General features: G+C 48.2%; 1 protein-coding gene across 1 annotated transcript; it reads left to right on the plus strand.

Moving 5' to 3' along the window:
* The first annotated feature begins 5374 nt into the window (after positions 1-5374).
* On the plus strand, positions 5375-11710 carry Hoxc13 (homeobox C13). The gene is made up of 2 exons (XM_034517214.2): positions 5375-6104; positions 11436-11710. The coding sequence occupies exons 1-2, from the start codon at positions 5375-5377 to the stop codon at positions 11690-11692; spliced, it is 987 nt and encodes a 328-aa protein (XP_034373105.1). The 3' UTR covers positions 11693-11710.
* The last annotated feature ends 723 nt before the right edge of the window (positions 11711-12433 follow it).

A 12433-nucleotide genomic window follows, 5' to 3' on the forward strand; every position in this document is an offset into this window, starting at 1 on the left:
GCAAACACTCCTCCACCTTGTCCCCAACCCCCTCAGTTCTCTTGTCTAACTTGAAAATGAACTTGGACTTCCCTCTCAGACAGGCCCTAAAACCAGGAGAGATTTTATTTGTCTGTTTCTGAAGGGCTTCCTAAAAGGGGGAGGTGTTGAGGGAGGCAAGGGGAACAGAGGGCCATGTCCTGAAGCATGGCGTAGAGTAGGAGACACTTCTTCGTTAATTTCTTAACTCTGCATTAATTCTTTGAACTTTTTTTTTTCTGGCTTGGGGACAAGTGCCAGACTGAGATGCTGCCTGCTGCTGAAAGAAAAGGAAGTGTGCAGGGTGAAGATTAGGAAAGTGTGGGAAAAGAAAAGATGAAGTGGTTTGAAGTTCTCTGCTGAGCTTGTTGGAGTTAGGAGTTTGGCAAATTGAGGAAGAAAGATGCAAGAGAGATGCGTTGAAGGCGGCTTCTCAGCAGTTCACTTTGAAGGGGTCACCTGGCTTTCTCTGATCCTGCTTAGTTCCACAGGTAAAGTCTGCAGCTGAAGACAGGATGAATGGAAATTCAGAAAAAGAATGGAGGTAGCCTACACCTGCACCACTGCATGGATTTCCACTGAATCAGAGAAGGTTTGGGATGGCCTCAAGCCTGGGCCAGTGCTAGTTAGGCAACAGAGAGAAGTAGATCTTTCCATTTAAAAAGGTTTTACATGAAGGCAAGTTTGAGTTGAAGAATGTATAATTCTGAAACAAAGAGCAAAGTGAAGCCTCAGCTACCCTGGTCTCATCTCCCCTCAAACTGGGAGCCAAGAGAGGTTACAAGAATAAAATGGAAAATGCCAGGAAGGCAGCTGCTGTCCAGGAGGTGAGTTCCCAGGCTGGGAGAAAAGACCCACTGGCCCTTCTTTGAGGCCAGGCTCTGAGTGTGGAGAGATAAGAGAAGAGGAGGTTCCAGAGGGATGCAGGGTCTGGAATATAGCATATGGGAGGTTACAATCTTCAGCTACCCCAACCTTGCAGAAGGAGGAAGAGAGGGAACAGGGATAGCATAAGAGCACCAAGTTTAGCTACTTTTCTTTCTTTCCCTGACAGTATTGCCCTTTGCAGCCTACTAGATACATTTCTTCCCAATGTATGGATCTCCTGTTTCAAACACACATTCACAGGATGCCCCTTTTCAGATCCTCCAGCCCCTTCCTTAATCTTAAACATTACTTTCTTGCCATAAAAGCTCAGATACTATGTTTTCTATCCTCCACAAATCTTTTCTGTTCTGCAGCCAGAATCTAGGACAGAAAAAACACCTCCAACACTCTATATGAACCTTATAATGTCCCAAATCTGGGCCAGAATCCAAATCCCATGGTGGTGAGAATTTCTTTGTTCTCCTACAGATTCAACCACCCCCCTCCTTTTTAAAACTGGATTTTTTTTCTCTCCCCATAAAAGGGATGGGGGTGGGAGAAACTCTAGAGTTTCAAGTGTACCCCCCTTACCAATATGGAGAAACCAGAAAAGGGAGGCAAATTGGAAAATTATCCTATGCTTAATTTCCAGAGGAAGAAATCTCATCATTGAATAAAACACAACTTTGTTTCTCTCACCCAAGGCCCTACCCTGGAATCTGAGCCACATCCAGCACTCACTGTAGGTCATGCTTGCTCCCTCCTGCTACAAATGCTGTGAGGTTACTCCTCTGACTTTGTCTTTGATACAGTGGTTCAAAAATTTTACTCCCATACCACCCTAGCCTCAGAAACGTGCAGACCACCTGAACTTCTGCTTCTTTGGTATTTTCTTTGGTGATGCTTTTGTAAGTAGACCGGGACAAGCATGTGAACTGAGCGTGTACACAAACAAATAAGCAGACAAACTCCGACCTTTATTTGTAGATAGAGAATTTACACAGCTTGTGTCTTCATGAACACATTTAGCCTGTGTCCACAGAGATGCATGCAAACAGTGCAATACATATCTGCCCACATCCCTAAACCCACAAATAGGCTGCCTGTGTGTGTTACACACACACACACACACACACACACACACACACACACACACTTCAAATGAAAAGGCACATTAAGTATATCCTTTATAAGCTGGGATAACTTAGCTGAAAAGTTGATTCACTGGAGGACGATGAGGGCAGAATGGTTCACACAGTTCTCCCTTTGAAAAAGCATCCCGGAATCAGCTGGGTTTCTCGGTGAGGAAGAGGGCCCTTTCTCATTTTTCTTCAGTACACGTAAATGATTCCATCTTTTCTCCTACTTCAGCAGCTTCACTTCTGAGTTGTTTGGTTTTATTTGTTTTTCTCTAAACTTCATCCTGGGTCAATCCCCCACCACACCATCCTTGAAGTGGGGAGATCAGATCGAGGTGTGGCAAAATGGTACAGGGTGAGCCTTTCAACCCGAGGTTGCAGAGCCGGGCTTCTAGGGCGCAAATCGCCTCCGAAATGAGATGTAATTACTACGTTTCCAGTGATGCGTATTCTCCTGGAGTGTTTAATTTGATTTTACTTGTGTCTCAGCGAGATGCACATTTTTTTTCAGGGTACGAGGAAAAGCGACCCCATGCTTAAAGTTAATTAACCAGCAAGGTTTTACTTTCCAAGATCCGACCCGCACACAGGCTCTTCTTTGCGTGCCTCCTTCCGTGATCCCTCTGGGCAGAAGAGAGGAAGCACGAAAGGTCTTGGGGAATCAAGCTCAAGGGAGTGTGAAGATCTCCCGCTCTCAGCGTCCTTAACCCGGACTTCCCCCTCATGGCCTCCTAGGGCCCCCACGTTGCTTTGGAGCCCTACATCTTCAGCTGGTTCTTTGCAAGAAAGAGACTTTGTTTCCCACTATCTCCTTCCCGCTAAATTTTGGCAGAATACTGCCCCTAATAAATGGAATTGTAAAGTTGCCGGGTTAATTAAATCTATATCTCATTGCAATAGTAATAGTTAATGTCCTTATATAAACCTGGAAAAGAATATAGCATTAATTTTATTTATTGGCCGGCCTCCCTACACCTAGTTCCATCCTTCTCACAGTTCTGGCCTCTACTCTCAAGGGCTGGGGGAAGTGCCTTTGAGTATCAGACCGCGCCTGGTATTTAGGCCTCACTAGGAAGGGAGCCACTGGGATGGGAAAGGCTCTTGCAGGCCCTTTGTTTCTCCTAGCTGCCCCACAGCTTGGCCTACTTCCCCCGTTCTCAATAAGGGCACAGCACTTCACAGGAGGAGGAACAATCTCTACTACCCACTGCTAAGAAAACCCATGGCCTTCCTAGCCACCCTTAGGCAAGGGGGCCAAGTTCACAGGACCCAGTCTAGACTTGGCCAGACTTTGTTTATTCTCCTTGGGTTTTTTTTGGGGGGGGGGTTGTTTTTTTTACCTTGACCTTGGACTCCAGCAGCAGGGTAGCCAGTCTCCCAACCCAGAGAGTCCCCTAGGCTTACTCTCCCTGATGAACCGTCATTTTCCCCAAACATTGATAAGCTGGCCTGCCTGGGTTTCAAGCTTCTTTCTTTTGTATTTTTCTTCTTTGCCATCCCGGTATGCAGCCTGCTTTCAGAACTCTGAGGAGACACTTCTGGATGAAGAACACACTGATAAAAATTCCATTTCTTGTCCTGACTCACCAAGGCCTGGGGCTCTCAACCGTCAGGGACTACCTTCCTCCTTCAGGGTTCTTGAAGTAGGCTTCAACATTTGCCTCCAATTAAAGGGTCTAGGATTGGTCCTGATCGGTGTTCACGGTTAACAGCCTGTGTGAACATCAGCACCCAGCACCCAGCATTTAAAACTTGTGGCAGAGGCAAGAAAGAGGGAGACACCGCAGCCTCTCTCTGTGTCTCTCCCTCTTTATTATTTTTTTTCCTGCTCTCTTGCTTTTTATTACCTCTTCTCCTCAGGGAGGGGTATGTGTGAAAGGGAGCTTGGCACAATTCCATGGAGATGCCCCTCTGCAAAGGGGTGACTCTACTGAGGCCTTAACCAGTGGGGGGGGGGCAGAAAGAAAGAAAGTGAGTGTTATAAAAACCGGTAACTTGGTGCCAATTTGTTCTTAGAAGACAGTTTGGGATCTAAGGACTCTACCTGAACAAGAGTGACCCTGAAAGGAAACTGTGGGAAGGAGAATAGGCAGCTTAAACTTAAGGGCTGCCTGGCTCCTTAGCGCTCACTACCCCGTGAGCCCAAGCCATTGAGGGTGGAGGGGCCTTGTACTTGTACATTTGGGGTGCTCAAGAGTTGCACCTGTCAGAAGTCCCTTTAAAGAGCAGCAGGTTCGTCTTCGCTTTCTACATTTCCTTGTGTGCACCCAAAGAGACTCTTGCAAGCATCCCTTTTTAAGAGCTTCCTCTCTGCTCAGTTAGAATCTGCTTCTGTTTCTTTGGTAGTGGGGGGGGGGGAGGCACTCTCCGGTATTCCTTTTGTATGCTGAAATGGCAATCTGTCCTTCCGCCCCCTTCATTATCCTCTGCTTCTCGCTGAGCATATTTCATCATTTCTCTCCCCACATCGGGATGAAGTCTGCATTTGGGAAATCCTATCTCCCAATTACACTGATACGAGAGAGAGTCCTTTTCCAGACAAACCGGAGCTTTGGGGAAAGTCACTGAGGTCGGAGTTTGAGATTCTGGTTTCTGCATCAAACGTTGACTGAGAGGCGCTTGCCCACCGTGAGCTGAAGCGCAGCCTGCCACAGCTGGAGCCTCCTGGCTAGATTTATTATTATTATTATTATTATTATTATTATTATTATTATTATTATTATTACTGTTACTATTACTACTACTACTAAAACTCCAGGTTTGCCTCCATTCTTAGTCCCAAGCCCCAATTTAGAGATTTCGGTAGTCAAAGCCATCTGCTTGAGAACCGGAGCCTCTCAGACACGTCTCTCAGTCCAAAGCCTAGGAGGAGGAGCCATCCTCTTCCCTAGGTCCCTTTGCGTCGGCCAAATTAAGCCTCGCTGCCCCCCCCCTTAACAAGGCTTGCCTAGGGGGCGTTGCCCCGTCCCTTTAAATCTCCCAACTCTCTCCTCCTTTTCCTTTCCAGAGAGCCAATCAACAAAGTCCTCATTTCTTTCCGCCCCGCCCCATCTCCCGGGGAGGGAACCCCAGGAGACCCGGGCCTAGCATCACGTGCAGCGGCTGTGGTCACGTGGGAATCGGGGGCGTGCTGTGGAGAGGAGGGCGGGAGCCGCCGGATTTCTTAATGAAGTGTGTCCGCATGCGTAGTGGAAATGCGGCTAGGGAGGGGGAAGCACCGAGGGGAGGAGGAGGGGAGGGGTGGAGAGAGAAGGGAGGAGGGATGGGGGAGGGAAAAAGGGAGCGAGGTGTCTCCCTAGCTCGCTGCCTCTGGCAAGTGGAGTTTTTAAAAAGCTGGAGCAGATCATGTCATGACGACTTCGCTGCTCCTGCACCCGCGCTGGCCGGAGAGCCTTATGTACGTCTATGAGGACAGCGCGGCGGAGAGCGGCAGCGGCGGCGGCGGGGGAGGCGGCGGCGCGGGCGGCGCGGGGGGCGGCTGCAGCGGAGCGAGCCCCGGCAAAGCCCCGAGCATGGACGGGCTGGGCGGCAGCTGCCCGGCCAGCCACTGCCGCGACCTGCTCCCGCACCCCGTGTTGGCCCGCCCGCCGGCTCCTCTGGGTGCCCCTCAGGGCGCCGTCTACACGGACATCCCAGCCCCGGAGGCGGCGCGCCAATGCGCCCCACCGCCGGCGCCCCCCACCTCGTCCAGCGCCACCCTGGGCTACGGTTACCCATTTGGGGGCAGCTACTACGGCTGCCGCCTGTCGCACAACGTGAACCTGCAGCAGAAGCCTTGCGCCTACCATCCGGGAGACAAGTACCCGGAGCCGTCGGGCGCCCTGCCTGGCGACGACCTATCCTCCAGGGCTAAGGAGTTCGCCTTCTACCCCAGCTTCGCCAGCTCCTACCAGGCAATGCCCGGCTACCTGGACGTGTCTGTCGTGCCCGGGATCAGCGGGCACCCGGAGCCGCGTCACGACGCGCTCATCCCTGTTGAAGGCTACCAGCACTGGGCTCTTTCCAATGGCTGGGACAGTCAGGTGTACTGCTCCAAGGAGCAGTCGCAGTCCGCCCACCTCTGGAAGTCTCCCTTCCCAGGTAAGGAAGGGGCTTGAGCGGCGGCTCCTCCGCCGCCGCCAGGGACCCCTCCCCGCCCTGCCTGCCCCGCGGCTCCGCGCCTCAGCCACCCCCGCCGTCTGGCCCCGGCGCGCCGGCTCGGCTAGGCTGTGGATGGAGCCGGCCGGGCGAGCTGTGCTGAGGAATGCGCTGGGGAAGAAATCTGCTCCGACACGTTCCCCGGAGCTGCCGGGTCCAGAGTGAAGCAATCAGAGGCGCCCGAGCGCCGGCTAGGCTCGGCTCCGGTCGGGAGCTCGCCTCCTCCTCCCCCAGCCCGCTCCAGCCTCACGCAGAGATCCTGGCCCCTAAATCCGCTTCCAGTCAGGAATGAGTTGGGGTTGGGCCTCTGATGCCTTGGAACTTAGTCCAAAACCCTCAACCCAGTGGATAGTTGGAGTTTGGGGAAAGGATAAGAACCTTTACCTTGCCTGAGTTTTCAGGATCTGTCAGCCACCAGATACTATAGCATTAAAATAGGGATCTAATTCTCCAGAGCCTATAGAGATGTACAATATTTTTCTTTTCTTTTAAAATTTGACCATGGATGCTTTATAAGAGCGCAGAAGAGCTAAAAAAATCTCTGTAGAGAGAATGTGTAATATTTGAATCCTCTCTTGGGATGCAAATTTTTCTTTGCTGCTCTGGCACACAGTTTTAATCCTGTGAATCCACTACCGAGTCCTCCAAGTGAATGTTAGTTGCTGGCCTTCCAGACAGAGAAAGTGGGTTCTAAAATGAGAGGTGGGAGAGGCAGGCCTGTGCTGTGGTCCGGGGTCCAGACCACTCTTGTCTGTCTGTGTATGCAAGAAGAGAACAGTCTTGTGTTATCCCTCTGTGGCTGTCTCTGAATAGGAAAGGATTCCATACACCCCCTCACTCCCCAGAGGAGAAAGACCAGCCTAGATTTCCCAAAACTGCATCAGAAGCTTTGGGTTCCACTCCGATCTGAGAAGTAAAGATTTGAGTTTCTAAGAAAGTCAGCATTTGGGTCTACTCTCCCTGTACAGAGCTCAGTGAAACACAGTCCTCTCTTCTGATGGCTCCAAAGATCCTTGGGAGTCCAGAGAAGCCTAAGATAGCTTCCCACTATGCCCAGAAGGAGCCCCCTAGCCTCCCATGCCAGGCCTGGGGATTTTTCATTGAAAAGGATCAACCCAAAGACCTTTTTAAAGTGGGCCTGAAATTCTTATGTATCCAGGATTGGGTGGAGAGGTAGATAGAGAAGAATCACTGCATCATATTACAGAATGTAGCAAAAACAAAGACAAAACTGATAAACAGCACAAGGTCACTTGATATATAACACAAGTCAGTACCAGAGCTAAACCCACATAAGGCACCCCATTTCTCACTGCCAGAACTGAGGACATGGTTGTGGTAAAAATGGTGTCATACACCACCTTCTCTGCACTGACTATAAAAAAAAAAATTTTATACAGTACACATTTATTTATGTGAAGCACAGACTGATGCATTTCTATAAGATAGGCTGCTCATTCTGTAATACACTTATAGAAGATAGGCTGCCCTTAGTTTCTCTAGCTCATGGAACAGAAAGCTTCTTGAATGAAGGTCCAGCAGGACTCCTTGTGGTAGTGGTATTAATGGATCACTGAAAGAGGGCCAGTGGACTGGGAATCTGCTGCCCACCCTGCTCCCTGTAGGTAAGAACTTAGGCCTAGAGCAAAAAGCAATGTCTTTGGAATGAAGAGTGTGCCTTACAGAGCTGCCATGACTTTCCTGTGTAGACATGTGGGTCGTGTGGTGGGTTGGAGGGAAGCTCAGAATTGTCTTTGAGCAAATAAACATCTTAAAGATTCCCAGAAACGAGAACAACACAGAAAAACACTCTGCTAAAAATAAACACTTTTATATCACAGCCTCCTAGAGAAAGATATCTTTGAAATAATAATAAAAAAAACCATACAACCCAATTGAGATTTAATACACTTGCAAATTACAACAGGGAAATGGATATAAAACCCAGTGTGCCTCCACTGCTCTGAGCTCATGTGCCCCACGTAGAAATATCTCAGTGCCTGACGAGGTCCAGGAGGGAGGCAGATGAAAAAGAAATTATCTTCAGACACCCTCCATCTTTCTACCCACACAGGTCTTTTAGAAGTAGTGAGATTTTTCAGATAACTCTGTCTATGCAATTGTGGTTTGTTCGGCAACATCTAGCCATAAACACCACTGTCTCTCTTCACTGCCTCTGGCTCTGAGAAACCTCACCTATGATAGTCTGGGCTGGTGTGGGAGATGGAGTCAATTGTTCAGAAAGATCTAGATAATTAGACCTGTGAGGAGTTGTGGCTTCTTTCTCCTAATTATACAGACCCCTGCTTCACAGCCTGCCCCTCTCCTCTCCTCATCTCTCTCTCTCTCTCTCTCTCTCTCTCTCTCTCTCTCTCTCTCTCTCTCTCTCACACACACACACACACACACACACACACACACACACACACACAGACACACACACACACACTCACACTGTGATGAGTATAGACAGACATCTTTCTTTCTTTTTCACCAAGAAGGGCAGAAATCCAAGGAGAGAATTAGAGGAGGAAGAAAAAGAAAAGAGTTCCGAGGTAGAGAGATAAACAGACAGACATAGGACAAAACAAACAAAAACAGTGGGTTTTTGGAGCCCATTGACATTTCCATTTGAATTTGGATTGGAAAGGAGCTACTAGCTGAACAGGATAGTCCTTAAATCCCAGAGTCTACTAATGAAGTGGGCAGGTTTTGGAGCTCCCTGAACAGAAGCCTCTACCCCAAAACAAAGACTGGCAGGAGATCGTTTCCCTCCTTGTTTGCTTCTCATAGATACTGATTAGATTCCCAGGTACAAATCGGTTAGTGTAGGTGATGGGGGGGGGGAACACTAGGGAAGGGAACATTGAGATACTAATAGCTAAGTCCACACCCTAGACAGGGAAGATGCTGCTCTAAGTCTAAGTTACCAGCTGCTCTCACATCTGTGAAGCCCACTTTCTTTCTAGCCAAAACAGCAGACAATGGAAGGTGCTCCTTTGAGAAGGAAAGACAGGAGCTATTTCTCCAAGAGGAAAAAAAAAACAAAAAACCAAATAAAAACAACACAAAAAAAAAAAAAAAAACAAAAAAACAAACAAACAAAAAAAAAAAAAACCCCAACAACCTACTGTTCAGTTTGACCCAAGAAAACCTTGGTGGAGTCAATCCTTGACTCCAATAGAGGGAGGGGAAAAAATAACCAGTTTAGAGCATTTAGCTACTTTTTAACCAGAATGTTTAGGGTTGTGTTGGTTAAACTTCATTAGAAATTAGAGTTTATGTTTAGTGGGCTACAAAAAAAAAATGAAGTTTTTAAAAATTAGGAACTGTTAACTGGTTCATTCAAAAGCTGGAACGCACCCATATCTTCACTTTGCCCCTCAACAAAGGAGGTGCATTTCTGTTTGACCCTTACTCTGACTCTATGTGAAGAGTCAGAGTCTAGATCCCAGCCCTGTTGTTTAAGTCCCTTCCCTACCATGAGCCTCTGATTTCTAATCTTGTAGAATTCGTTTAACAAAATACAACTGAAGAAGTGTTCTGGGGAAGGGAGAGGCTCCTGATATCACTACTTACTTGCTTCATTTTCATTCTTGCCCCAGAATCACCCGTTTCCTAGATATAGTTCCGTCTATCAGAGTAAGACAAATTGAAGATGAGTTATTTAAAACTTTGTCTTGGACAGCAAAAGAATTAAAACTTTTTAACTTGACATATGATATCTACTAAACTAAAGTTGCTGCCCCCCCCAACCCCTGGATTAAAAAAAAAATCTTGGGTTGCAGAGAAACGTTGATAAGTTGGAGAGATAATTTTCCTGAGAAACTGTCACCATGAAGGCAGCCTGAGGCCGGCCTTTCCATTTTCTTTCCTGTCTACTTTATTTCTATCTGCAGTCTATTGTGATCTCCCTTCCACATCCCCCCCCCCGTTTAGTGGGCCTTGGGTCAGAGAGAGAGAGAGAGAGAGAGAGAGAGAGAGAGAGAGAGAGAGAGAGAGAGAGAGGAGAGCACACCATGCTCACTAGGAATGGCAGTGTAGGGAAGATGCTTATGGGATGGGATGTAAAGAAACACTGCAGCAGATTCTCTGCTTTCATGGTGGGGCCGTGTCTAATACTTCCAAAGGAATGTAAGGATGAAGGAGAGAACTCAGACACTCAGTCCTTATTAGAGTCTACCTGAAGTCCAGCGATGACATGGAAAACAATGAAGGCTGAGCTATTCACATAATCTCCCTCATCCTGCCACTATGGCCTTTCACTGCCAAGAGTGCAGATGGAGAATGCCATACTATTTTGAATTTCTGTGAAATGCTCTAAACCTGAAGAAACTGAACAAGTGGTGGCTGAAATTGCAAGTGTAGAGCTTAGGGTAGCTACAGTGTAGAAGATTGCTTTCAGCTTTGGAAGAACAGAAATAGAAAGGTTGGAACAGAATTTTTTCCTTTTGGTAGAACCTAGGTATGACCCTCCTCTTATGGGGATCTGTTTCCTTACATTGAGCCAGGATCTTCCTCTTTGGGTGGTGGTAGATGGAGCCCTTTTTGTAAGTGACGGATCCCCCAAGCAGTCTGGCTTCATCTGATAGTTTTTTCTCTATGTTGGCAAATCAGATCCATAGTGCAAGGCTAGACTTATTCATGTGCCTAGGCACCTTCAAGCCGAAGGACCCACTTGAGGGTCCGTGCCCCTGTAGCTGACACTCTGATTGCCATGCACTCCTCAATCTTACAATGTAAGTCCTTCCCCTGACAAAGGAGAGATTATAGGGTGTAGGGACCCTGTCGTGCTAACTGCAGAATGAAGGAGTTTTTCTAAATACCGGCACTCCAGCAAGCAGGAGGAGGACTTGGAGCGTGCGATTTAAGGGTCCAAGGTTTCTAATAAAGGGCGTTATACGGAGCCATAGTAGAGATTGAGGCAAAAGGAAAAAAAATCAATAATACAGATCCTCTATTTAGTTTTTAAATGATATTTTATCATTATTATTTATGTAATTTTTGCATTGTTTTGATTTTTTAAACAAGTGCCTTAAAATATTATCTTGATTACTGAGTTTTTTGAGCTTTTTCCCTTAAAGTTTGTACCCAAAAGGAGGCTTTGGTACCCCAGTGGCCTCACCTTCTCTGTGGCCTTACTAACAGCGCGGGGTATTTAGAATTTGGGCGCCTCATCAAGCAGACCCTGCGGGAACTGCAGGCGGCCTCGAATCCCTGTAGCCCTTAGCTGCCCACCTCACTTGCTCCCGCACGCCTTCTCTCTCCCTCTAGACGTGGTTCCTCTACAACCCGAAGTGAGCAGCTACCGACGCGGGCGCAAGAAGCGCGTACCCTACACCAAGGTGCAGCTGAAGGAGTTAGAGAAGGAGTACGCAGCCAGCAAATTCATCACCAAAGAGAAGCGCCGGCGCATCTCAGCCACCACGAACCTCTCGGAGCGCCAGGTCACCATCTGGTTCCAGAACCGGCGAGTGAAAGAGAAGAAGGTGGTCAGCAAATCTAAAGCGCCTCATCTCCACTCCACCTGACCGCCCCTTCGCCCGCCCTCCCGCCCCGACTATTTATGTCAATGCTTTGTACCATAACGGAATCCACTCGAAGGACGCTGCACCGGCGCAGACCACTATTTAATCTTACCGAGAAAGAGGAACAGCTCTGCCTTACCCTAGTCCCATCCTACCCCTAATCTCACTGCCCCCCCCCCCCGCCAGACGGCACCCACTCAGCACCCGCAGCTGTAGAGGTGGGTTCGAATGGGGTGCTAGAGGAAGACTGTCTGTCTCTAACCCCCTGGCCTTTGTGGCTTGTCCCACTAGAAAGCCGAGTGGCCAGGAGAGTCCAGTCATTCCTACCAAAGCAGCACTGGGGGGATTCCACTCAGTTCTTGCTTCTTCCTGTGCCTCAGCTTGTGGAAGACCCTCCTTCCGGGGTGCATGGGCACAGGATCTGAGGAGCTCTTTTTTTCTTTCCTGTCCCCCTTTTTACTGTCATTCCTGAACTCCGTAGGCAAGGTTTCGATTCCCAGTTACGATTTTTCTGTGCATCTTTTAAAAGTCGTGTTAATACTGATGCTAATCCTTAGGGCCTGGCAGCGTAATAGAATTCAAACTGAACCGTTCTTGGAGCTTGTAGATTTGATTTTCTTTTCTTTTTTCTCTCTTTTCTTTCTTTCTTTTTTTTCTGTCTGTCTCAACAAAAGCTGGAGTTAGTGCAGCCCCTAGCCACATCCTAACCCAGAAATGATTCCCGGGAGGTGCCTTTGACCCCAC

This window comes from Arvicanthis niloticus, chromosome 13 (assembly GCF_011762505.2).
Source record: "Arvicanthis niloticus isolate mArvNil1 chromosome 13, mArvNil1.pat.X, whole genome shotgun sequence".
NCBI lineage: Eukaryota > Metazoa > Chordata > Mammalia > Rodentia > Muridae > Arvicanthis > Arvicanthis niloticus.